The 26938-nt window shown below is 50.5% G+C and overlaps 1 protein-coding gene across 5 annotated transcripts in view; it reads right to left on the minus strand.

The window, feature by feature from the left end:
- Positions 1 to 853: 853 nt before the first annotated feature.
- KIAA0319L (KIAA0319 like) overlaps positions 854 to 26938 on the minus strand; it is a 98568-nt gene continuing 72483 nt past the window's right edge. For all 5 annotated transcript variants that reach the window (XM_045858457.1, XM_045858459.1, XM_045858460.1 and 2 more), the window contains 13 exons: positions 26385 to 26517; positions 22770 to 22998; positions 21387 to 21510; positions 20613 to 20745; positions 18722 to 18870; positions 16857 to 17008; positions 16354 to 16492; positions 14401 to 14560; positions 10374 to 10516; positions 9158 to 9280; positions 8505 to 8595; positions 7379 to 7470; positions 854 to 2075 (listed from right to left, as the gene is read on the minus strand). In XM_045858457.1, the coding sequence (XP_045714413.1) occupies positions 1888 to 2075; positions 7379 to 7470; positions 8505 to 8595; positions 9158 to 9280; positions 10374 to 10516; positions 14401 to 14560; positions 16354 to 16492; positions 16857 to 17008; positions 18722 to 18870; positions 20613 to 20745; positions 21387 to 21510; positions 22770 to 22998; positions 26385 to 26517 (1856 nt within the window). In that variant the 3' untranslated portion in view covers positions 854 to 1887. The remainder of the gene's footprint in view (positions 2076 to 7378; positions 7471 to 8504; positions 8596 to 9157; positions 9281 to 10373; positions 10517 to 14400; positions 14561 to 16353; positions 16493 to 16856; positions 17009 to 18721; positions 18871 to 20612; positions 20746 to 21386; positions 21511 to 22769; positions 22999 to 26384; positions 26518 to 26938) is intronic.

Consider the following 26938-nt stretch of genomic DNA (forward strand, 5'->3'; position numbering starts at 1 on the left):
TGGATGGAAAGTTGGCCGAGACCTGTCCTTCCCATGAACTTTACTTTTTTTGCCTTGTGACCCAAAAAGCCTGATAAATACCTTTCAAAGTCAAATCTGAACAACTCAGAGAGTTCTTTTTTGGGGGTGGGGGCGGACAGGAATGGCAGCCATAGCCCCAGTGCTGGAAATCTTGGAAACTGGGTAGCCGCCACCACCACCAAGCACAAACTAGGGGGTTAGGTAAGTGGAAGGGGTTATAACAGCGGCCTGGGCTTAACCAAAGAATGTATAGGGGCCTGATCTCACGAAACTCTCTTTTCTAGGGGCCGATGGCCCAATTTCACCCACCTTTTTTCCATACCTGTTTTTGGAGAGTAATTATCAGTGTGTGTGTGACCACCTCTTCAGCTCCTTCCACTTACCAGGTGGATGAAAGGGAAGCTGGAAGAACAAGGATCAGTCTTCCCCCCAAACAGGAAGGCCAAGGCTGCAGCCTTCAGCCCTAGGGGTTTTGAGTTTTGCTTCCTGGTAAGTTTCCTCTATGCACACAGTACCCAGGGGGGTTCCAGAAATGTGAGGATGACTTCTGTTTGGTGTTCTTTCTAGCAAGGGCCCATAGCCTGGGCATTAGGCCCTGGAGTGAGGGGGAGCTATAGGTGTGTGAGAAAGGACAGAAAACCCCTCCCAGAAAGCCAGAGCAGCTGGCATCAGGGCCAGGAGTGACACCATCCTCCGCCACTGCCACAGCGCTGATGCCACTCCTGGGACTTCCCTGCTGCAGGCCGTTCCCTTCACAGGGACGCACAGATAGCTGCACCTGTGGTACAGGTCAGTGAAGGGAGCACAAAGCAGCACACTCAGCACACACAGGTACAATTAAATAGCATGTTTAATCATCTCACAACAGGCAGTAGTGTAGTAGTATAAACTGTAAGTTTCTTTTTAAAAAGTCACTCCCCCAAAGCTCCCATTCCTCAACAACCAGACACAATGGCTGAGGAAATGGCCGGAGGGAATCAGGAAGTCTGTTCCAAGGAGCTGAACGTCTTTCCAATTCAAGGTTGACTCATGAGCAGCCGAGAGCTCTACAAGGAGCTGATGCACGCATACACACTCGAGTGTGCACACACACGCAAGAGACAAGAAGACAGTCGGACATAGAGGAGAACACGGTGGGACAGTCGCACACATGCGCTTTCATGCCATAACATTCCAGTCTAGCTGTGGCTGTCTCCTCTGGGCACAGGGACTGGTGGCCTGAGCCCTGAAGCAGCCAGTACTGTTCAGGAGGAGAGGGGGAGGCAGCCTATGTCCAACCCAGCTGCTCTGACAACAGCCAGTTCTCCCCTAATCTTGGGCCTGACACCGCTTCTGCACTACCAGCCTGCCATCTGTAGTGAGGAGGAGGGGTGCCACTTCTCTGGCCCTGGCGAGACGGTCCGCTCCATCCCAGAGAAGAGAACAAAGAACGTGGAGCAGGCTCTTGGAGTCAGGAGGCTGGTGGTGCTTGGTTCTGTACCTAGGTGTGTGGGACACAGCCAGGCCTCACTGGGCAGGTGCCCTGGGAGCAGCAGCAATACCATCAGAGCTGGCTGTGTCCACCCTCGGAGCAGGGAGGGGTTTGCAAAAAAAAGGAGGCCCTGAGGTGAGGATATTTTGGAGGGGGGTGGCTACCAGATGGGTATAAAGAGGAAACCTCTTCATTCACAGCTTTGTTCAGGGGTTCCTGGAGAATGTCTCTGGATGCAGGTGCTAGCAGCTCCGGTTGGGGATGATGGGGGGAGTGACCAGCAGATGCTGGGAGAACAGCTGCCCACTGAAATGGGAAGTGTGAGAGCCAGCCTGGCAACGCTCTGGACCCTGGCACAGCCAACCCTCCCCTAAGGAGACAGACCAGGTGGTTGGCTATAAGATCTCCTCTCGTGGGCTCCTGGCCTTAAGCGGGGTCTGTCCGTTGGGCACGGAGCCATTCTGACCATGCAGGAGCTTGCCCTTCTCTCTGTCTGGCCAAGTGAAGATGGCATCATCGCTGTCCAGCTCCGACTCGGAGTGCATCAGGCTGCTGCTCAGCACTGGGCCTTTCTGTTTGAAGCCTGCGAGGGAGAGAGGGGACCCCAGAATTAGGAGCCACACCCTCCCCCCAGCCTGAAGAGGAGCAGAGGGAGGGGCAGATGGGAAAGAGGCTTCCTGAGTGCTCTTGGTGGCTGCTTATTGGGACAGCCCCATAAGGAGTGTCTATAAAATGGCCATCAACAAACAGTTCCAATGCTGATTGTTTATCTCCAGTAGCTTTGATTAATGCCACCCAATGATTTTTTTCTCTCTCTCAAATGTGCTATGTCTTATCTCCCTGTATGGACAGAGCAACGTTCTCAAGGCAGGAAATTACAACAGAGAATAGAAGCTCTAAAGAATGAGCTTCCACTGTGCCCTGGCTCGGTATGGATGTGATGTGCTTGCCAGAGTGCCTGACACTGACAGAGGACATGACTTTCACTGTATGGGGATGTTTGCTCGGGCTTCACTGAGCAGGGACCAGAGGTGGGACAGCAGGCAGAGGGCTCAGGAGGCTCTCCCTGCTGCGAGAGCCCGATTGGAGTAGGGGTTCTCAGAAATAGTCCCAAGCCATCAGCTCATTGGGCCACACAAACAAGGGCCCATAAGAAGCACCTGAGATCGGAAAAGATGTCAGATTCTGCAAGCCATGGAGGTCACCTTCAGTTCTATGCCTATGGCTGCAGAGGCCACGCTGCACAGTGTGGTCTGGCGATGGCTTAGGGCAGATCCCATCCCACAGCAAGATGGCTGCCCCCTGGCTGGTACCAGTACTATTCCAGAAAAAGCAAAAGGAAGACTGAGAGAGCAGGACTGGAGAGGGGAATTGCCAACAGCGAGAACCCAGCTCAGCAGTGCTCTGGTCCCTGGCACTGCCCACCCCCAGCAGAAAGGAGCTACCTCCTTTCTCTATAAGGTAACCAGTAGTCAGGTGAAGTGTCGACCCTCATCATCTGACAATCACGTTCCCTCCCCTGGTCCCACCCAGAGCCCCAGAAAACAAATGTCCTGAGATGATTCTCAGCCATTGTGCCCCTTCCTGGCCAGATATGACTGAAGGCTGTGAATGCTGGGGGCAGCCAGACTCTTGACGGCATCTGTCACCCAGGAACCACACCCTGCAGACCATCTCGGGGGTCCTGTTCTAGGACGTGACTGCAGAGAGCTCCACCTCCCACTGAGTCTCAGGATGGCTGAGCTGCAGGGCCAAAGAAGAGTGCTACTAGCATCCAGGGCTTCTACAAAGTGGGGGCTGTGGCCAGCATAAGAACCAGGCCCAGAGAAGGCTCAAGGTCCTCAAAACCCCTGCTGTGCTCCTACAGAGTAAATACCCCTGCTTCTCTGTAACTTCGGGGGGCTTTCTCCTCCCAGTCCCCACTAGAAGCTTCCCTTCTTCCCTGCCACCCTTCTGGGTCAACGCTGCAGAAGACAGTAGTCGGGGGAGGGAAGCAAATGCTCCCAGCTCCACAGTACACAGCACTCACCCAGGGCCCCCCCACCGCAGATTCCTGCTCTGCTTGAAGAGCCGAGTGGACTTGCCCCACTGAACAATGCAAGCTGAGAAACTGCTAACTTCAGTGGGAGCTGAAGAGACACACCTATCACAAAGCAAGTGCATTCCTAGGTCTACACCTAACAGAAATCCATGCCTGTGTCCGCTCAAGGACAAGGAAGAGGGACATTCACAGCAGCACTCCTCATGACAGCCAAAAATGGAAAGAAAGCAATTGCCCACCAACAATATCCCTGGCCAATTAAAATATTCACAGTGGAAATTACACAGCAGTGAGAATGAACGAACTCTTGCTAAACCTAATATGGATGAATGTCATAAATGTAATGTCGAGTGAAAGGAGCCCAACACATTGATTCTGTTGGTATAAACTACTCCAAGACACCAGGAATGGTCGGTGGGGGTGGCTGGAAAGAAGCACAAAGGCACTTCTGGGGTGCTGATTACATGGGCCTGTTCACTTGTGAAAATTCACTGAGCTGTGTTGACAATTTTCTGTACATACTAGGTTGAACCACAAAAAAAAACTGCCATTTTTATTGGCCAGATAGTAATTTCACACAGTTCAACCTAATATACTTCAGTAGAATGGTTTTAAAAAAGATCAATAGAGAAGCAAAACAAAATCATAAACAACAGCTGCCAAATGTGAACCAATCTCCCGAGCCGGGCGTCCCCCACGATCCGCCTGGCAGCCTCTGGGCCCAACGGCTCGCCCAGGCCGGGCCATGCTACTTCCACGGCCGCTCTGCATCCAGGCTCTGCCTGGCTCCCAGCAACGCTTCTACACACGTCCTCTTCCTCCGCGACACGCCGCACTCGATTCGCCCTTCCAGCTCAGCATGTGCAGTGCCACGCCGTATGCAATACCGTCTTGAATCCTACGAGTGACTGCCCTGGGCTGCGCCCGCTAATCCGCAAAGTCCAGAACAGGAGCCAGGGGTTCTGGCCTGGTCAGACCCACCCCAAATCCAGAGGTACCCCCACGGCCCCCTCAGCTGGACACCTTCCTCCAGAGAAGGGCCTGCTGAGCCTCATCTAGTTCCGCCTTAAGTTACACAGATGGGACTGCCACCCTGTGGCTCTCCCTTGCCGCCCTGCCCTTTCACAAGAAGCCTGCTTCCATTCTGCCTTTCAGCCCAGCACTTCTTGGCACCAGCAGCCAGCTTTCCCTCCCTCCTGCCTCAAAAGAGGTGTCTGCCCTTCTCCCTCCATCTCTCAAGAGCCTCACTGTGTCTTCTGCATCTCTGCCCAGACTTGCTCCCTGAGAGAAACCTGTCCAATAAAGCTTTGCTTTCCAACCCCCATTCTGCTGCTTCTCCACTTTTCATCGCTCAACCTCCACAAGGACTTTTAAATATTTAATGCCTCCGTTTCCTCACTGCCTACTTCCTCCCTCCATAACCTGCACTTTCATTTCTGCCGTCATCCACCACTGCTTGGGCTCTGCAGGTGACCAGAAACCGAACCAATGTGTGGTCAGTTCTGGCCCTGCAGCAGCAAACTGCTGGCCACACACTAGTGATGCCCCTCCCGCTCTTTGAGGACGAGCCTTAGGCTCCTCAGCCCTGGGCTCTTCTCTCCTCCCTCAACATTCTCCCCAGGAGGGATCTGGTGCACTTCTGTGGTTCTGGCTCTCACCAGCAGGTAGATTTCTCCGGTGACACTTCTAGTCCTAACTGCTCTGCTCAATTCAGTGTAATTCATCTTCTCTTACCCAAACCATTACTGCACCGAATGTCCTAATTCTGTCAACAGTGCTTCCATTCTCTGTCTCAGGTTGGAAGTCAGCCGTGACCTTGCCCATCCCTGCGGTCCAAGAACACTATGCTGTTCAAGCCATCACTACCTCCTCCTCCGGCCATCGCGGCAATCCTGCTGGCCTGCACCTGTAATCTCTCCTCTGCAGTCAGTAAAAAACATTATCATTAGACTAAATTTCTGAAGCCAGAACTTTCAATGTGTCACTTCTCATCACCATCAAAATAAATGCTTAATTCCTTAGGTTGACATGCGGCTCTTTCCACAATCTGGTCCTCGATCTTCCAGCCTCACTTCCTCGTCCTCATTCATTCCTGTCCCCAACCACATGCTTGATCTCCATTTCTTCCAGGCTGTCTCAGCTAGAGTAACATCGCCCACCTCACAGGTGCTCAAACAAGTGGCCTGGGGGCCACCTTCTCCTTCTGTCTCACACCCCTCAGCCAACACAGCACGAACCTTGTCATGTCTTCCCCCAAACCCAATCCGGAAGCTGCTGGCCTCTCTGTCCCACCACCTCTACCACTGACTCTCCTCTCACTACTCCTGCCCTCTTCGGTTCCTTCACACAGCAGCCACGGCTGTCTTTTCAAAATGTAAATCACACCGCATCATTCGCCCCTTAAAACTATTGGCGGCTCCCTATTGCTCGTAGAAGGAACCCACGGCAAGTTCCCCACTCCCTGTCCAGCCTCAGGCCACCCACCTTCCCGCCGGTGCCTGTCTACCTCCTCACATGCTCTCCGCCCCTTCCAGCAGCTGGGCCTTCGCTCACTGGGCCCTGGAGTGCTGCTTCCCAGCCTTCACGTGTCTAAGTCCTCGTCCCTCGGGTCTGCTGCTCACTCTTTAGAAAGACCTTCCGTGGTCACGTCTGTGTGTGTGTGTGTGTGCGAGTGTCTGTGTCAATCCGTTTTCCCAGATTCCCTGCCCTCAAGAATTTCACTGACCGGGAGGGAGACAAACGCATCACTAATAAAATACAGACGTGCTGAACTGACGGGGAAAGATGAGCACGACTTCAAGTAGCAGGTTAAGGGAGGGTTGAGAGGCAGCTTTCGGGACAGAGACATGAACCAGGCGGAGAGAGCAGAAGGAAGGAGGAGCTCGGAGAAGCAAACTGCTGTCCCACCCCGGTCATGCCCACCGGACCCGAAGTGCGCCACTGAAGGACTTCGGGGAGGGGGGGACACCCGGTCAGAGCAGCATGAAGACGACCGCGGCTGCTGTGCGGAGGGCGGCCAGTGCACGCTCTGACCTCCAGGCCTCCGTTCCCAGCATCTGCGGTGCGATGCCCTGGCTGCACTTCACGGTTTTACCGCCGTCAGCTCCAGGCCCCACCCCACCCGCGCTCTCTAACCGAGCTGCCGCCGGGGTGTGGAGCCCAGGCGGCCTGTGGCCATTTGTCTTCTGATGAGCCTTTCCTCCCTCATGTGACTGAAATTCTGAGGAGGAGGCCTGTCTTACAACTCTTTCTTTTCCCTACTGCCTCTCCTAATGATGAATAATTACTTGGAATAGAAATAGTTACATTCAGAAAGTTTAGAAAGAGCTCTACGAAGCATCCAGTCCCCAAAACAGACGATGCCTGTGCTGCGGCATCCGTGAGGGACGGAGCGGTGACTGAGCCCGGCCGAGGAGGGGCCCCTCCCGTCCCCACTCTCCCAGGCCGCCCCGGGAGCATCCGGGCGCCTGCCCTCGCCCTGCTCTCGTCCAGGAGGGGCGGAGCCCGCGGGCCTGCCGGAAACCCTGGAGAGGAGGCGCTCAGATCTCATAACTGCCTCGCCTTGCTGGCCAAAAGGAGAGACCACAGTCCCCGAGCCTAGCCAAGCTCTGCCGCGTGGCGTGGCGGGACTGCCAAGGAGTGAGCCCAGGCACCAGGGCTGGTCCTCGGCCGCGCCTGCCAGCACAGGGCCCCGTCCACCCTCGGCCTTCCTCAGGGGTGGACAGAAGGCTCTTCCAGCACAAACAGTGGCTAATGATGCATTCAGGAGGGAACCAGTGACGGAGACTCTTCACAGGGAGAGTGCACAAATGAAGGTGCCCCGGCCCCGCTCCCCAGGCCACTACCTGCTCGGGGGGTTGGCTTCAGTTCCAGGCTTTCCTGGTCCGTGGCGTCCAGGATCTTGTACTTGCTTTTTCTCTTGGGCTTTCCTTTTTGCCTGAAAAACACAGGGCCCTCCGCTGCTCAGGAGAGGGGTTGTGTGTAAGATGCAGGCAGCCCACCACCGAAGGCGGCCACTGCAACCTGCTCTTCAAACAGGCCTTACCAGCTCTGGGAAGAGGCAAGGGAAATATGAATGTCTTGGCCTGGACTCACCGGTCCAAAGTGGCACTGACGGACAGATTGCTTAAAAATGTAGAGACTGAAAATCCTGTGCTTGAGGGGTGTGGGGGAGAGAAGCAAGCATTAAACCAAAAAAGCTGTGAACGGTGGTTGTCTTAGGCTGGTGGGAATTTTTAAAAATTCTTTGAAAATTCTCAAGTTTTACGTGTGGTGATAGCAGGTGACTCCCAGCGGTGCCACCTGCTAACTGTGCCCATGGGTGAGGGATGTCGTTTTCCTCTCGGTAAGGTGAGAAAGGGGTGTTGTGCGTATTAAAACACAGTATCTATAAAGTGTTATCGTGGTGCTTGGCACACAGTAAATGTAGAAATAATACTTATTAATAATGAAAAACATGCAGTAAGCATCACCATTAAATATTATAAGACCAGATAGGAAGACCAAATGAAATAACCCGTAACACCTAACCACGACCAACCTAAGACTACAACTACGTGAAAGCATGCAGACACGTGAATCCCTTCTAGGAAGGAAGGAAGGCAGGAAAAAAGGAAGAACTCAGGTGCTACGGCAGCGGGGCTGAGCTAGGAGGGCTGAAGGACTACGCCCTGGAGATGTGATCGAGGTCCACACCCAGGCCCACCCAGGCCCACCCTGGCCACACTCCCCACATTGCAAATCACCGCGCTGACAGCCACTGGCTGCAGGAGTGTGCTTCCGCCCTCAGCGGTGTCCAAGGTGGGGAAAGCCTTGGTGCGCATGCCTTGGCTGGGCCAAACCACTACAGCAGTGACGGGAAGAGAGGAAGCCAGGACTCAGCGCCTCCCGGGTGGAACGGGCCGGTATCTCTCTGATGAATGACAACAGGACTAGAAGCCCGAATGAATTTCCAAGGAGAACCCATCTTACCTTTTACAACAACAGACCAGAGTCCAGGACAGGGTTCCCAAGGCAACAACAATGACGAAGCAAGCGATGATAACATATAACACGCTCCACTCTGCCAAGAAAAATGAAAGTTGGGTGTGGAGAGAGAGGCTAGAGGGAGGTCTGGCCCAAGGTGGGGCCATTCCCTAGTAGATCAGAATGACCCCAGGGCTCCCCAGGGAAGGTGAGACCTCAGAGTCTAAGGGAACTGTAGCTTTAACCCTTTTGAGTTGTTCCTGTCTCTTCTCTGAGACCCTGGGGCAGTGGGGCGGAGGAAGGAGCTTTCACAGCTTTAACAGGGAGTGGGGTTCAGGGGGAAAGAAAACAGAAGGCTCCCAGGAGGCTGTGGCGTGTAGGCACCCCAGAAAGACGGAAGGCCTTGGGGCTGGTCTGGTTTAGGCTGCGATTCGCAGTTGGTGTGATTTAAGTTTGGTTCTTATACAATTGCTTCAGAGCTTCCCTCTAACCTTGGGCAAGTGCAGAGGAAAGAAGTAAAAATCCTCTGAAAACAGAAAATACACAAAGTTCTTGTCTTCGCTTGCTCATCTGCCTCGGAAACACCAACACCCACCCACTCAACTCAGAACCACGTTCGGTGCCAAGTCAGCTGGCTCAGTGCCAAGCGGAACACTCACCACAGTTGCTGTCTCCATCCCTCAGCTGCACCTTGATGAAATTCTCCATCCAGAAAGGGTCACAGATGCAGCGTTTGGTGAAGGAATCGCAGTGGCCGTGGTCTGAACAGTTCAGCTGGCACGCTGACCACAGCGGCAAAGAGACACAAGACAACAGGGGTCAGAGCCAGAGGAAGGCCCGCTCCCAGTGCCTGTGCGCCGGAGAGCACCCGCCCGGCGGCCTGGGGTGCAGTGCCCCGGAGACCGGCCCCAGGAGCTTCCACAGCTGGGGCGCGTTGCCCGGGATTACCATCCTGGTTGGGTGGGACTGGAGCAGTGGGAAAAGCCACTGGAACACGGTTCCAGCCTGTTTCCACCTGGTTCTTTCTGTGTGCCAGCAGGTGTTAACATTTCTCGTCCCGCAGATGCCCTTCTCCGAATAATTTAATTGCCAAAATAAAATGTGTAGTATTACAAAGGAAAGTAATTACATTGAACATGTTTTTAATACCTAAGAATATGATCTTTTAAAATAATATATGTGTGCTTTTATTAAAACATAAAGCAGCACCCTGGGCAGTGTGGCTCAGTTGGTTGGAGCATCATCCCATAAACTGAAAGGTCAGGGGTTCAATTCCTGATCAGGGCACATTTCTAGGTTTTGAGTCCGGTCTCTGAGTCGGGGCACATACCAGAGGCAACCATCAGTGTTCCTCTCCCTTTCTCTCCCTCCCTTCCCCTCTCTCTAAACTCAGTAAGCATGTCCTCCAGTGATGATTCAAAAAAAAAAAAAAGAATGAAAGGAACGGCAAGATCTGGAAGTGGATCTAGTAACTGATAACTCTGAGGGAGTGATGAGTAAGACAATTTCATCAGGTTGTGCGATACGAAATCATCTGTGACTCCACTGCCTCGAAGTCACAGGCTCCATTAATGATACTGTAGTCTGTTGCCTACTTTCATAATTGAGGGCAATAATCAAGTTCGGTTAGTGGTTAATGAAAAGAAGGATGTAATTTTTCCCCAAACATACAGCCCCTCTGAACCCTATCTCAGGGGCCCACAGACCCCAGGTTAAGAGCCTCGACAAGTCAGGACTCTCCTGGACGTGACAGTCGGGGGAAGAGGTTATCTCGGTGTTCCTGGGGCACAGCGGGTAAAGGCAAAGGATGGGGGGAACGACAGGTGAGGGTGGCCACGGGGAGGCTCTTGTTCCCGACATCCCAGCATTACTCACTGACAGTGTAGATTTCCAGGGCTCTGAACACCAGAAAGTCTGCCTTTTGCTTCCGCAGCTCATTCTTGAGCATCGCTGCCACCTCGTAGCCTTTGAGGATCTGGTGGGGAGGCTCATTTTGAACAAAAAATACCATCTTGGTGCTGTAGAGACATGCAGCAGTACGTATGAATGAGCCGGAGCTGTCAGCAACGACAGCAGTAGCTAAGTACCTTCTGCTTGAGCCAGGGCCTGCGCTGAGAATTACATGCATTCTCTCCCAGCAAGCCAGTGAGAAAGGGTTACAGCGTCAGCTCCATTTCGGAGGACAGCACTGGGCTCAGAGGTGTTAAGTAACTTGCCCAAGGTCACACAGTTAATGATGGCAGAGCCAGATCCCAACCCTGATGTCCCTGACTCCACAGCCTGTGCTTTTAGAATGCCCTACGCTGCCCCAGCTGACAAGACAACCCATGCCAAACAGGTAACCGCAGGTCAGGAAAATGGGGATTTGGTTATGACGACATCCCTGCTACCATTAACAGCTGAGACTGTGGTGCTGATGGGTTTGTGCGTGGGTTTCTTGTAAGCCAAACCACAATGCTTTGTAAAATGTAAATAATTAGATGGCATCCAAGAATTATCCATTAGCCAAAATGATCGTTACTATGACAGCAACAAGAAAGACTCCACAATGGGGTGGCTGGTACAAGTTTATGTCACTCCATGCTCAGAATCTGCTTCCTGTCAATTTCCGTCCGAGGCAGACCACGTCTGAACTCACACCTGGGTGGCACCACACCTGTCTTTGGCTTGGCCTCAATTTTGGGTGCCCTGCTTCTTGACTTCATGTTCGTCTCACAGACAGACCTTCCCAACTCCGGGAGTCACGCTGGGTTCATAGGGACGCCCAACACACGGACCCCTCAGCACACGGCACAGCTGGGGGGGACCAGCTGCTTACAGGGTAAGTCCATTTATTCCCAAAGTGCTATGTAAACAGCATCATTTTCCGTGTGGCATGACATACAAGTTTGGGAAGCACTGGCAGGAAAGACATTCTAGAAGCCAGCTGCAGAAGGCTAACAATGGGGTATCACAAATTCCAGAATCAAGAAACAAATCTTTACATAGAAGATCTGTGGTCCATTTCTCATTATCTTCTGTAGTTATCTAATCCATGCTTATAGTTTCGACTTCTGTCTATATACCAGTAAATCTCAAATCTTTATCTCCCCTCCCCATGCCGCTGCTGAATGACCATATCTACCTGCAAATGCTTGCCAGAATATCTACCCCAGACCCTCCACAGGCACCTCAAATCCAACATGTGTCAAAGTAAATGCATAATAACCACTCACTGAGCACTCCCTGTGTGGCAGGGACTACACAAACGCTGTCCTATTGGACCCTCCGTAACAGCCTACAAAATGGGAACCCGCACTTCACAAGAGACACAACAGGTTTGGGGAGGTGAAGCACCGTGTCTGGGAAGGGCCACACTTTCCCCACTATAACATATGAACTAGCTCCCTCCAATGACCCAATCTCTCCAGAATTCCTCAGCTAAGCCAACCCAGTCGAAGCCAGAAACCCAGCCACCCGATGCTGCTCTCTCCCTCGGGCCCCCCGGGCCCCCGGCGACAGCTAGCCTGCGAGCACGCCCTTCCTCACTGCTCTCACCAGCACGGTTTGTGTCCGGCCTGTTCCCACCAGCCTGGGTGGATCCAAGCAGCCACTTCCCCTGCCTGCCCCCCCGCTGCTGAGCAGAGCTCACAAAGAAAGTCCTGGTCCCCATGCTGCCTCGGACCCAGGGAGCCCCAGCTGTACATTAGGTCCACTGGGAGCTTTCGGACTGTTGGTGCCAAGACCTCACTCTAGAACGAGAGCACCGTCATCTCTGGGGTGAGGCCGGGGTAGTGGCGTGTTCATGAAAGCCCCAGGTGATTGATTCTCTGACGTAGCCCGAGCCGGGAACCGCCGATCTCGTCGCGTGTCTCTAACCTCAGCTGAGACCCCAGTATGGCTCAGGGCCGGCAGCCTTTCCAGGCGCTGCTGTCCCCAACCTTTCCCACTTTCCGTGGGCTGCCCACCTCACTCCCACCGCCTCACGGCAGATGGGCCCATCTCCAGTTTCAGAGACAAAACAGGATGCTGGTACCTACGGTCTTAAACTCCATGCTCGCTCCCTCTGCATTCGCCCACAACAGCACATCTTCCCTCCTCTCCCGTCTCCAGAGTGCTGCTCCGGCTCGGTCCCCCAGGCCTGTGTCCATTGACAACCCCCTCCCCAAACTCTGCCTTCTGCGTCTCCTCTGTGCCTGCCCCTCAGTCTATAAAAATGTGCAAGTATTTCCTGCCTTTAAAAAGTGTTCTGTTCCTGGCTGGCATAGCTCATGGATTGAGCGCAGGCTGCGAACCAAAGCATCGCAGGTTCGATTCCCAGTCAGGGCACATGCCTGGGTTGCAGGCCACGGCCCCCAGCAACCGCACACTGATGTTTCTCTCTCTTTCTCCCTCCTTTCCCTCTCTAAAAATAAATAAATAAAATCTTTTTTTAAAAAAGTGTTCTGTTGATGTCCCCCAAATTATTTTCAGCACCAACCTCTTCAAAAAGGTGTTGTTATACTCACCATCTCTGTATCTCCTCAAACCATGAGATGAATTTGTCCTCTGCCCCCAACACCTAAGTAAAATGCTCTCACCATCACACACCCACAACCTTGCTGGGCACCTGCACCTGAATCCCTTGGCACCCCAACCCCCTGCTCCCCCTTAACTTCCAGGAGACCAGCTCCACCTGGCTCCCCGCACCGCTCTATTTCTCAGTTTCCTTTGCCGCCTCTTCTTTCTAAGCTTCCCCCTTAAATATGGCTGTTCTCCAGAGCTCTGTCCTTGGCCCTCTCGACACTCCCAGTGTGACTACTCATCTGTCCTCACAGCTTTGGCTCCTGCTCTTGTTCCCGACTTCTGGCTTTTCCTCCACCCCAAGTTCCAGCCTGTACTGACTATGATCTGCTAAAACATCTCCCTAAGACGCCCCGAACAGAACAGTCAAAACCGCCTCATTCTTAGAAACGGCATTCTTCTGTGTCCTGGCCTCAGTCAGCGGCACTCCACCTGTTCAGGCCTCCAAACCAAAGCCTCCTGTTTGATACTTCACTCATCCCGAAGTCCCATCGATTCACCTCTGAATTTTGTTTTAATTTCTTCTCTTCCTCTTCCATTTCCATCGCCGCTACCTCCATTCACCACCTTTTTACTAGACTGGCCCAGAAGCGTCCTGATGGCCCTCCCAGCCGTCAGCCTCTCCCTCTTTTAGCCTGGCCCTCCCACTGCTGAACCCCTTAGAAATCATGGTAATTTCCTTGCTTCACAAACAAAAAAAACAAAAATGTCACACGCATGAAGAACCACTTGAGTCCTCCTGCCCTAACGATTAACACTGAACCCCTGGATTGCATGTGACCTTTCTCAGTCCGCACAGCCAGTCCTGCCCTCGCCCGCGCTCCGGGGCCCAGTGAGCTCTCTGAACCCAGTGACTCTCCAGAGGAGCTGCTGTCCTCCCTCCCGCAGGCCCACTGCGCACGCTGAGACCGTTCTGAATTCCTCCCACGCTTGACCAGTGCAAGCTTCGCCGCTCGTGGAAAATCCGTGGACTACCCGCCCCTGCCCCCCAGCCCAGCCCTCCTGAAGGACGTCGCTGCCCTCGCCTCCGTGCCTCCAGGACACCACACGTTCTGGCAAATCCACCCTGTACCGATGATGTATGTTTACTTGATTATTCCCCCACTAGCCTGCCTTCCCACACAGTGGACCTCTTCTGACCTCGTGCCCTGACACTCTGCCGCAGCGTCTGACACAGAGCACGCGAGCTGTTCTAGAAGAGAAGAGCTCGTTACAGAAAGGCACAGCACGCGTGGTTCCTGGTCAGAGAGCCCACCCTTCTCTACCAACCCACACTGCTTTCTCAGCTCAGTCACGAAGCCCAGGGGGCCCTGGTCTTTCCTTATCTCCTCCCCCCACTCGCAATTCATTGCCCAGCTACCTCTGCTCCGTGTACGGCTGAATCTTTTGCACGATGATGTCAGAATCCAGCACCCCCAGGAGGACCCCGATCTGGCGGATGAACATCCCCTTCAGCCTCTCAGTCAGCTGACTGACGTTGACATCCAAGATGACCTCCACCAGGTTGTTCTTCCTGGGATCTGGAAAGCATGTGGGTCAGTCATGGCTTTAGAAGTAGGAGAGTTCACACACCCTGTGCGTGTGCTTGGGCACAGGAGAGAAAGTAATGAGGGCATCAAAAATGCAACTGCCTTTCAAATGGAAAGGGGCATTGATGAAGTCTTAGTGGTGCATCCAGTGTTGGCTTGGAGAGCTTTGAAAGCGCTCCTGGTCCCTAAGTCACCCTGAGAATGACCAAGCATATGCAGGGATTAGGGAGGCAACTGGGTTTAGTGAAGGGAGTGGGAAAAAAAGAACATGTGTTTTAAAAGCTTCTCCCTGCCCCAGCTGGTGTGGCTCAGTGGATTGAGTGCCAGCCTGTGAACCAAAGGGTCACCAGTTCGATTCCCAGTCAGGGCACATGCCTGGACTGTGGGCCAGGTCACCAATGTGGGGTGTGTGAGACGCAACCACACACTGATGTTTCTCTCCCTCTCTTTCTTCCTCCCTTCCCCTCTCTCTAAAAGTAAATATATAAAATATTAAAAAACAAACAATAAAGCCTCTCCCTCGGCCAGGCAGCAGCCATCTAACAGTGGTCATCTAACAGTCTCTCCTGATCCACATCTGATTTTCGGTGACTTGCTGTACTTTGCCTACAACATGGGAGGGAAAACGCTCATCTCATCCACCTTACCAGTAACGCGAGTGTGTCTGCCCTACAGGTTTCACAACAGCTCAACACAAAGGAAAGCCGGGCAGCCAAGAAACAAGGAGCCACACTGCAGCTCACAGTGCCTTTTCAACTCTGGAACTGGGAAACCACTGTGTTTTACTTCTGATTATATCTTAAAAAGTATTCTATACTTAGAGCCCTGGCTGGCATAGCTCAGTGGATTGAGTGCGGGCTGCGAACCAAAATGTTGCAGGTTCGATTCCCAGTCAGAGTACATGCCTGGGTTGCAGGCCATGACCCCCAGCAACCGCACATTGATGTTTCTCTCTATCTCCCTCCCTTCCTTCTCTAAAAATAAATAAATAAAATCTTAAAAAAGATTTATAAAAAAAAGTATTCTATACTTGGAAATTCAATGATTATTCAGAATAACTTATTCATATACCTCAATGTACTCTTTGCTTGTTCTGATGTATAATCTGCATAATTACTGGACTCCTTGTGATCTAATTTTAAACAGAGAGTGATGGGACAAGGAATGGACGACCTGCCAAGCCCGTTTCCCATCTGCAACATCACACAGGAGCTCAGCCCAGATAATGGAGTAGGCCCCTATCCCACCCGCACTCACTTCCTCTCTAAAACCAAACAAGCCTCCAAGCAAATCTGAAAATATAAAGGACACCAGTCACTTTACCTTCCCTGGGTTGTCAGAAAAAGCCTGAGGCTCAACTCACAAAAATAAATTGTTTTCTGCATCTGGAGCTGATGAGACATCGTGACTCAAGTCATCCCTGTGCTCAGATTCCCAGAGCACCTGAGCCCCATCTCATCGGTCGCATGCAGAGCAGAAACTGCAGGAAGGGGCACAGAGGCCTGGCTCCGACACAGCTGCCATGTGACGCTGAGCAAGCCCTGCCTGGGTTTCTGCTCCTGCATCTGAGATGAGCAGGGGAGGTCCACGTGCCTGTGTGGGCAGGAGGGGTAATGCTGCCACAGACAGGCCCGAAGGATTTTTCAGCTTGGGGTTTTTGCATTTTTTTCAAAGCTGGATATCCCACCTGGCTCTGTCCAGGCCGGGGCCAGCGGGGTCTCGGGACCGAGGCCCTGCTTGGCTGACCCAGCAGTGCCATCCAGGCCTGTCACACACAGACTCACCGGGTTTCACCTCCACAGTAGTCCGGTCCGTGCTACTCTCACCCTTCGCATCAGTCACTTTCAGATGGAAAGTGTAGGTCCCCTCGACCAGGTTGGAAAGGAAGAGGATGGGCTGGTGGTCAGAGCGATTCAGCACCTCCTGTGGGGGTGAACAACACGGTCAGGCTGCAGAACAAAACCACTCTCCTCCTGTGGACTCGGCGGCTGCCTCCGTCACCACTAAGCCCCTCTGAGCCGCACTCTTCAACTCCAGGCAGTCTCTGCTCTGCGACAGCGCTGCAGCCACAGCTGCTGGGATCGGGGAGCAGAAACACACCCTGTGCCACACTGGCTTGCAGAGTGCCCCTCGGCCAGTCACTCAGCACCCCCAGATTTCAGAGAGCAATCCAGCTGTGAGAGAGGAACCACCTGGTTAACACAGACCCTAGGATGGTGGGCCCGGCCTCCTCTCACCATCTCACCACCGTCGCCGGGCGCCGCCCTCCGGCTCCTGGCACACTCACCCCTGCTGCGGGGCTCCCCTCGTCCCGGGTCCAGAGGTAGCTGACTATTCCCTTGTCATCCGAGGACTTGGAGCCATCCAGCTCTGCCGTGTCCACGGGCAAGGTTATCACCACATTCCCAGTTATCTTGGCAATAGGTGGTTTGTTCATTTCTAAGCAAAGACAGATTATTGAAATAATATAACATTCTGGGAAAAAAGAAATGCTTCTTCATGACACTTATGGGGAAGTTAAACACCAAATGCATCTTAAATGGAGAACTGGTTCCAGCACCTGTCCCTGCCGGCAACAGTGCACATTTAAAGCCACCACTGCCACAGGCCCTGAGGCTACAGCCGCACCCAGAAATGTTCTCCTGATGCCACACAATGGAGGGGACCAGCGCAGTGTCCTCCAGTATTCTCGTAGCAGCCTCCCTGAAAGGAATCCGTTTCTGTGCTTTGGAGGTACAGGATAATTGGAAACAAAAGCCCACAGTTGGATTAAAGCCTTGGAGTTTAGGTTTCATCCAGCTAATACCATAAATTGTCTTTAAAATACGGGTTAAGCCCTGACCAGTGTGGCTCAGTGGGTTGGGTGCCGTCCCATAAACGGAAAGGTCACCAGCTTGATTCCCAGTCAGGGCACATGCTTGGGTTGCGGGCCAGGTCCCTGACTGGGGGAGTGCAAAAGGCAACTGATTGATGTTTCTCTCCCTCTCTCTCCCTCCCAATCCCCCTTTCTCTAAAAATAAGTAAATAAAATCTTTAAAATAAGATAAAACATAGGTTAAAATGTTATTCTCTGAACATCTTTTTTGATGCCTTCCTTAGTACTGTAACAGAGAAAAAGGAGAGACCTCTTAACCCAGACCCCACCTGCAGCTTTGTTTACTCAGGTGTGTGCTTTCCAGTGTTTACTGAGCTCAGGTTACCGCAGGTGGGGGTCACCTGCATATCTGACAGTTTTTCCTACCATCAGCTCATAGCCCTCGCCCAAGGCCAAGGCCATCACTGATCATTGTGCCTGCGAACCGGAGCAAGGCCCATAAACTCTTGCCTCCAGCTGGCTTCAACATGCAGATTCCTAGGACGAGCACAGACAGCGCCAGTGCAGGACAGCCATTCTAAGGTCTGACAGCAGGTGTCACTGTAGCGAGCAGGAAAGTCACAGGAATGCCAGGTCTTAGCAGCACAGAGGAAAAATAAAAATGCAAAGGGAAAAAACCTTAATCCTTAGATTTAGTTGTTGATAGTTGTGATTTTGTTGCCATTTTAATGTTCATAGTTTTGAACTATCAACAACTGAATCTAAAAAAACTAAGCAAACAACCAGAACAGGAACAGAACCACAGAAATGGAGATCACATGGAGGGTAATCAGCAGAAAGGGGGAAGGAGGAGAATGGGAGAAAAGGTACAGGGAATAAGAAGCATAATTGGTAGGTATAAAATAGACAGGGGGAGGTTAAGAGTAGTGTAGGAAATGGAGAAGCCAAAGAACTTACATGCACGACCCATGACATGAACTAAGCAGGGGATCGCTGGAGGGAGGAAGGGTATTGGGTGGAGGGGACAAAGGGGGGAAAATTGGGACAACTGTAATAGCATAATCAATAAAATACATTAAAAAAAAAACACCTTAATCCTTTCCCTATTCAGCGAGAAGGAAAGAAAGGAGGAAGGAGGAAAGGGAACACAAGAAGTTAAAGTTCACCTTACAGTCACTCTCAGTGAAGGTTGTTTTTGAAAAGCAAGTAACAGCTGCCCTTACCCAACTTTCTCCCCCACACCCTGTCTCTGATCAATTCCTCAGCCAAACAAGAGACGATGAATTCTCAGTTATCCGACCCAAAGGCTGCTGCACCAACCCGAGGCAGGGAGGTACCTTCTTTGACAATGACATTCACAGAGCTCTGGCTTTGCAGGTTCCTCTCATCTTTGACAGTCAAGGTGAACACGTAGGTTCCCACCTGCAGCCCCGTCACAGTGGCAACACTGCCGTTAGCGTTCTCGAGCTGCACCCCATCAGGGCCCCTGGACAAGGAGAGAAACCAGAGGATGGAGCTGTGCCTGCTGCTCTCCTGTCCCTGACTCAGCAGGTGCAGACAATTATTGCCTCAGCGAACACATGAACTATTGTTTCCCAGACCTTGAGAGGACAAGTTTTAAAATATTCTATTTGGACAGAGTCTTTTGGCCCCAAAATACAGGCTACCTGCTGAGCAGAAAATTCCATTCACCAGCTTCCAAATACATCCAGCCTTATCCTTTATATGAGCTTCTAGAACATTCAAACTCTTTGCTGTTCCAGTTTGTAAAGGAAAGGAAGTGCTCCAGGGAGGTCTCCGATCAAAAGAATGACTTCCGAGTGATGTTTCTGAAAAGTATTTCTGGCCCAGTAGTTGGTTCAGCTCTTGCCAGCAAAGAAGCAAAATGTATTTCTTAATCCCATGCCAAACTCACTCTTGCTGAAAAGTCAGAGAAGGAAATGGGCCAAAGCTGCAGTGGAATTCTCAGGGCAAAACCATCCACTTCTTAGTGGCTCTGTAAGCAAAGCTGCCTCCAGCTACTGGACAGGGGCCTCAGAGGGCCCGGGACACCTGCTCTGTGCCCACATCCAGCACAACACTGCACGCGCCAGAGAGCCCTTCTGCTCAAGAATCGAAACACCCCAGAGCTTCCCCTAAAACTACAGGAAGACCAGAGACATCTGCATATTTGCAGATGGCATTGCAAATACCATTGTTTTGTTTCACTGTTCAAATCTATCATCTCTGACCCTAGTAGCCCTCCCTGAAACAGATGCTTCTCCAAGAAGCTTGCTAAGCATTATTTCTGCTGTAAACACTAATAAAACTCAACCAAAAGGTTCACCACTAGTATCTTCAATAGTTATAACTAAAACGCCCTACGCTGGGAAAGATTAGGTTCTCAAAAAGATAGAAACAAGAGCAGAGAAAAATAATTTCTAGAATCCAATTCACCAGTCATAAGCCACGTACAATGCAGAAACAACGCTTTCCCACTATTCTCTGGTGCCCTAGACCAAAAACCAGAACAAAAACTAAATAGCCCAGCTGTCCTGTGGTTGCTACCTTTGGAGATAGAGAAATTTAACTCCTTTCCAACTTGTAACTCTTCCTTGGAATTCTTTCACTGCTTTTAGGGTCCTGCATATAATTTGAATCCCAGTTGTCATGGTTTAAAGGAGACAAAAGGAACCGCGAGATTTAGGAACGGTTCAATTTGGTAATTCTAGTTTAATTAGAATTATTTCAGTTACCGCCTTTGCCTCTGGCTAGCATGCTTGGTAAGTGCAGTCTTGTTCAAGGGAACGGTAACAGAGCAGTGCTTTCATTCTGTAGATGAATTTCCAACTCTCCTTAATAGCTGCTCTGTCCCATCCCCCTGCCGGCCTTACCCAGTTAATTTTGAGCAACAGTATTTTTCTGCTCCATTACCCCTTCCAACCAGCCTCTCAAGTGTAATTAAACTATGCATTTCAGCAGATGGATTACACCTGCGAAAGCACCAGGATCACAAAGTACTACCTGGGGACTAACTGATGGTAGGCATTCTTTTTTTCTTAGAAAAATTATTTTATATCATTTTCTTAGAACTGAAGTTGGACATTGCAAAGTTTCTTTCTCAGTCACTCCCCTCCCCGCCCCTTGAATAAGTGAACAAGAACAAGTAAACTCTTAAAAAGCAAGTAAAACCGTGCTCTTCAAACATCTGGAGCCTCTGCATAAGTAAGAGTTTGTGTCAATACTCACTGTGTTTTTTTCCAGAGATAAGAGATAATTTTCTGATCATCTGAGCTTTTGCTACCATCCAGGGTCGTGCTATCCACGGGAAGGGTCAGCTCTTTATCTGGGCCTGCATCTGCCTGCGGGGGCTTGTTGTTTTCTGGAAGACAGAGACGTGGAGGTCAGAAGCAGGCAGCCTGGCTGGGAAAGGAGAGGATCCAATCGGGCCATGTGTTCCGGAAGCCACGAGGACTCCGCCTCTCTGCCCGCAGAACTGTCAGATACCGTGGGACAGCTATGTACTGGGGTGTACTCAGGAAGCTCACAACGCAGACTGCAAGGCTGAAACAGAACAGTTCCGAAAGAACACGGCAGAATTTAATGAAGTTACAATGCCACACTGAATGCAAAATATTATGCCATAGCAGTGCACATAAAAGGGTCCGAGAGTTAAGACAGGGCTTTCTTGAGGAAGTAGGCTTGAGGCTGGTCCTCAAAGGGCACATGATAGGACTGGGGATGGCAGAGACTCTCTCTGCTCTGTGGCCTTGACGACACTATAACTAGCGAAGGGCAAGGGCATGAGCTGAGGCTGTGACATACTCTTCCTCTCAAGCTATGAAGAAAAAGCACCAGAGGAATAAACAACAGAAGTTGCTAGGACAACAGAAGCAGCCGGGTGCTCTGTGGATTGGTGCCTCCCACTTCCCCCCTCTTTCAGCTCAGAACCCAGACCCTCTTCTTCCCCAAGGGTAAAGGGACCAGCCAATCAAAGAGCCTGCACCTCAGGTTGGACCTTACCAGGCTGCACAATCACAGTCACTTGAGCAGTGGCCTGCTGTCCGGTTGTGTCAGTCACTGTGAGCTGGTACGTGTAGTCTCCTTCTTGCATGGCAGAGAGCTGCAGGATCGGTGTTCTAACACCCTGGATACATAAATACAGGCAGTGGAAAAACAGCCTCCCAGAATCCCATCATACGCTAGGTCCTGCTCGGGTCTAAGAGATTTACCCAGTTTTCTAAGCCTAGTTGGTGCTGGGCTATTACCTCCTAGTTCAGCCAAATTAGTGAATGCTGGATCAGACGCTATAAAACATCTTGTTAAAAGGTTCCCCCTTAGAGGGAACAACCCTCCCCGACACAGCAGCTGTTTCAAATGAAATCAAGAGCTCTCACAAGGGAGGGGAGTACAGGAAAATACGCAAAGACAACCAAAATCAGTCTCCACTACCCAAGCAGAAAGGCCACAGATATATAACAACACAACTTTAAAAACAGTGTTCTTCCTACGAAGGCCACACAGCGATCCCAACAAAGCTGCCTCAGTAAAACATGGCAGTAGCTCAAGATGCTATGTGAAGCCGTGCTGCCTTCTTACAGGTCGGCACAGACCTTACAATGGCAGAGAAACCCAACACACTCCTTAGACTAACTCCGGGTGAGATGTGAGCCTTAAGCCACACCTCAAATCTAGAAACATGGAGTCTTGAGTATCAGAAGGAACATCATTTGTAACTTAGCGCAACCTTCCAACACAGGAATGTGAGAACAGGGGCCACAAACTGGCAGCCTCTGGGTGGAATCCAGCTTGTAGACTTTCTGTTCGGCCTGTATGTCTTAAAGAGCTGTAACATTTCACACAGAGGTCTAGATTTCTATCTTTTCTGGAAAAGTTGTGCATTCTAGCAATACAGGGACCATACTTCCATCTGGCAACCACCAGCTGGGCCTGGGGGGCAGCCGACCCTCTAGCCTGGGCTTGAGTTCTTGGGTGCACCACGCCCACCCAGTCTTCTGCGTGCGCTTTGTCACCGGTGTGGTGGCAGGTCTAGGCTCTTCCTAAACATCTCTGGAGAGACGATGCTCCCTGCCTCGTCAGGCCGTCTGCCCCAATTTGTAGGATTCACACCGGGGTCACTTCTAAATAGTCTGCCTCTCTGGAATCGCCCTGGAACAGCTACCACTTCTCATCCAGTCTTTTCCTGACACTAAACATTTAAGATAAATGTGTTAGCCAGTATGTTAATTAAAGGCTCCTTAAACTTTCTGGATTTTTTTAAAATTATATATTCTATGCACAAATCTGACTTTGGTAATTAAAATACAGCAGATATAAGCCTTGGATGGGTGATCCAGTCCAGCAGCTCTAACTCCCCTGGGCAAGAAAGAAACTCCTCCCTCCTACCTGCATCTCCACCACCTTCCCTTTGCTGCTGGGGCTGAGGGACCACTCATAGCTGCTGATGCCGTGGTCGTCAGTGCTCTGGTTCCCAAAGAGGGTGATAGAGTTTTGGGGCAGGGTGATCACTTGGTTGGGGCCTGCGTTGGCCACAGGAGGATAATCCACAGCTTTGTTCACTGTCAGACTGGCCGTGGTGGAGTTGGAAGCTCCATCCGAGTCCACCACCGTCAAGCTGTGAGGGCAGAGAGAGGCATGCAGTCACAGAGGGGCTTTGGTGCAGAGGAATCAACACGAGAGGACTGATAACCAAGGCTAAGGAATACCACGGTGGCAGCGTTACCAATTGGTAACCGATTCTTACCATTCCTCTGGGAAAGGCAGAGTAATACTAGAGGCTAACCCTGACTGAGGGTTTACTGTGTGCCAGGCACTGGGTCAAGTGATCTGGATCTCAATAAACCCTCCCAAGAGCTCTGTAAAGTCTATCCTCATTTTTCTCCTTATACACATGAGGAGACTAAGGCAGAGAGAGGTCAAGGAACTTGCTCGGAAGTGGAGGTGTCAGATGTGCATCCAGGCAACGTGTCTGCCACGCCGTGCCACTCAGCTGTCTGCATGTGTCTGTGTGCGGGGCCGGTACGAGCACGGTCTGATACGACCCCACAACAGTCATCAGTCTCCCTTTGCAGGTGGCAGAGAGAGGCTACGTAACCTGCCCAGGGCCCCATCATGAGCCAAGAGGCAAGGCCAGTCAGTTCTGACTCCCAAGCCCAGAAACCAAGTCTTAAGAAGTGATAGTCCATGGCCCCCATTCCTGTGGGGCTTGAAGACACTACACTAACTACAGCTCTGACTGCAGCAGGCTCTCCTGCCGTCATCCTGGTCCAGAGGTGTGCGTATCACAAGAATGGACACCCTGGCACACAGCCTCTGGGATGGACCGGGAGGGCTGGCTGCGGTGAGACACAAGCCTGAGATGGAAATGCACTCTCCTACGCAACAGCCCCACAGTTTGTGCCAGTGTGAAACAGGATTTGAAAGAGAAAAAAGTGCTCATTTATAAGAACAGGCTTTTACCTAAATGATGCTTTCCAGCTGAACAGCCTAAAGCTGCTCTTGCCACCTCAGAATGTGAGCATAAGCAAGCAAGGTTTGGGCTCCTTCCATTCCGCTGACGGAAAGAGGAAAAGCATAGAAAAGGCCTGTCGTTTGTTTAAATCTCACCACCAGCCACAGACAGAGCCAGACATCTGTGGGCTTTCCCTGTGGTCTGGAGGGGGTTTGGTACTGCAGCCTTGAGAAAGAGCACAGGAACATCAGACACGCAGACATGCAAACCAACAAATACCAGAAGGAGAACAATCCACAGGAGTTTTCTTCCTTTTCCAGTTTGCCTGTTGCTTTCACAGTTTTTTTTGTTTTTGTTTTTAAACATATACTATTTGTCTCCTATTTCATAATAAAAGCAAGTTACAGATAGGTGGCAAAATGGCAGCTGCCCATCACGGACTTCCACCTCAGTCCCTGGCTTTTGGGCAAGAACCCTGGAACCAAACAGCAGCTGACCACAGGGCTGGGGAAGGGCTGCCCATCACTGCCGTGTAAAACTGGGGGGAGGAAAAGTGAAGTGGAATCAGACTGAACCTTAATGCTAATCAAACCCAAACCTGTCAGTTCACAGACTGAGGCTTAGAAAAAAAGAATCACTCCCTAATCCCCCATCCAACCAAACCACTGCAGGCTAACAGCACCGTGAAAAGCTCAGACTGCCTGGGCAAGTTACTTAACCTCTCGATGCCTAAATGTCCTAATTTATAAAATAAAAGTAATTATTTTTTAAAAATATATTTTACTGATTATGCTATTACAGTTGTCCCATTTTCCCCTTTACTCCCCTCCACCCTGCACACCCTCTCCCACCCACATTCCCCCCTTTAGTTCATGTCCATGTGTCGTAAGTTCTTTAGCTTCTACATTTCCCATACTATTCTCACCTTCCCTGTCTATTTTCTACCTATCACCTATGCTACTTATTCTCTGTACCTTTTCCCCTCTCTCTCCTCCTCCCACCCCCCTGTTGCTAACCCTCCATGTAATCTCCATTTCTGTGGTTCTGTTCCTGTTCTAGTTGTTTGCTTAGTTGGTTTTTGTTTTTGTTTTTGTTTTAGGTGTGGTTGTTAATAATTGTGAGTTTGCTGTCATTTTATTGTACATGTTTTTTATCTTCTTTTTCTTAGATAAATCCCTTTAACATTTCATATAATAAGGGCTTGGTGATGATGATGAACTCTAAAATAAGAGTAATTATAATACCTGTTATAAGGATTAAATTGGCTACTGCATGCAAAGAGCTCAGAACAGTAATGAAGACATAGTAAACGTTCAAGAAACAAGTTATTATTGTTATTATTTTTAAAAAGATCATCCTAGCCCAGGCTAAATTCCATAAATGTTAAAATTCCTACATTAGAAATCTAAGGTAAAAACCATTTACATTTTGATTTTAAGCCAATGAGAAGACTCCAACCTTGTGGAATGGCAACTACCTTTCCTCCTCCTGAAGTCCCGAGGTGCTGACGGTTCTGCACAGTCAGAACCTGCACATTCACCTGCACGGTGGGTGTTGTGCTAGATCGCTCAGCACTGTGTTTCTGGCAGTGTCTAAGCCTGACTGACCTCGGGTCCAGTGAAGAAGACAGACACCCATGAATAAGCTGCTGCTCCGAGGTAGGTGCCACATAAGGGCGCTGAGTGCAACATTCTCTGCTCTTTGGAGGGTCTTAGAGAGCCTCATAGGAACCTGGAGGTCCTTAAGAGTAGGCAGAACTCCAACAGATTGAGAAGAGCATTCCAGGAAGCTTAAACAAAACCCATATGGGCCACATCAAGGAACGGAGTAGAATGAGCCCTGACACAGGGTTTAGAAAATCTGCATTTCAGTTCTGGGTAACCTCAGAGAAGCTAGTAAATGCACGGAGCCTCACCTTTCACGAATATAAAATGAGGGCAGTATCATGTACACACGGTGTCTGTATGGTGCAAGTGCTTTGTACCATATGAGGAATTCTGCAGATATAAGAATTACTCTACAGTCAGCCTCACACTCTTAATCGTACTCTAGAATGTTGACACCAGGTCCCCAAAGGACTGCCTTTGAATCAAATTCTCCAAAAAGCCCTATTAGAGGAAGATCCTACAACTCACGTTCAAATAAACTACTTGTCAAAAGTAAAGCGTTAAGAAGTGTTTCCCAAGGGGAAGAGATAAGATGGTAGGTAGGTTCCTTCTAGATTTGTCCTGAGAAAAAGCAAAGAACGATGGACCCTTTCACTTAATAACAGCAATCCTAAAAATACGTTTGGGGATCTGCAAGGTGAGGCTTTGAAAAGGACGAACTGTGGTGGATCCTCATCTACTATGCAAGGGCTTTTGCCCTAAAATGCTATTAATGTTGTAACCACAATCACCACAGGGCTCAGAGAACCGACGGAACCACAGGCTTCGTTTCCATCCAACTCTACAATGAATTTGCTATCTGCCAGAGTTACTCCTGTAAGAATGTAAAACCCACAAGGGGGGAAAAACGGCCAATGGTAAACTTGAAGGATCCTAATTTACCTGAAAGTGTAGTTCCCAGGGACGAGCTTACTTAGTTTTAATATGGGCGTATCTTCAGAAATCTTCTCTTCTCTCAGAGGTCCCTTAAGTTCTTCCCAATGGTACTTGACGATTTTATCATCATCAGTGCTTTCTTGACCGTAAAGAAACATCAGTTACAACATGAGCGCGCTGGTCTCAGCACTTATCCGGTTTACACAAACCAGGGCAACTGCCTAGAGGGTTGAGGCTAGGAAACCGTTGCGAAATTACAGACTATCTCTCCAGAGTATTTCCTTCCTAGGAATAGTGGGTCATTCTGCCTCTCTATGAATATTCCACTGAATAGTTTTCCAAGGACTCCAACACAGGCAACCTCTGGTTAAAAGGCTAATGCATAAAAAAAGGAAAATCAAAAACTCTTAATGCATGAAAAGATACTCAACTTAATTGAAAATAAATGCAAATTTAAATTATACTTAAGATACCATGTTTAAACCTCTCAGATTGGTAAAGACCAAAGTTTCTTAACACATTAAACAGGAAAAGGTATGGAGGAAGAGGCCCTTTCACAT

Source organism: Phyllostomus hastatus, unplaced genomic scaffold, assembly GCF_019186645.2.
Source record: "Phyllostomus hastatus isolate PE091 unplaced genomic scaffold, TTU_PhHast_1.1 phas_scaffold_182, whole genome shotgun sequence".
Lineage (NCBI taxonomy): Eukaryota > Metazoa > Chordata > Mammalia > Chiroptera > Phyllostomidae > Phyllostomus > Phyllostomus hastatus.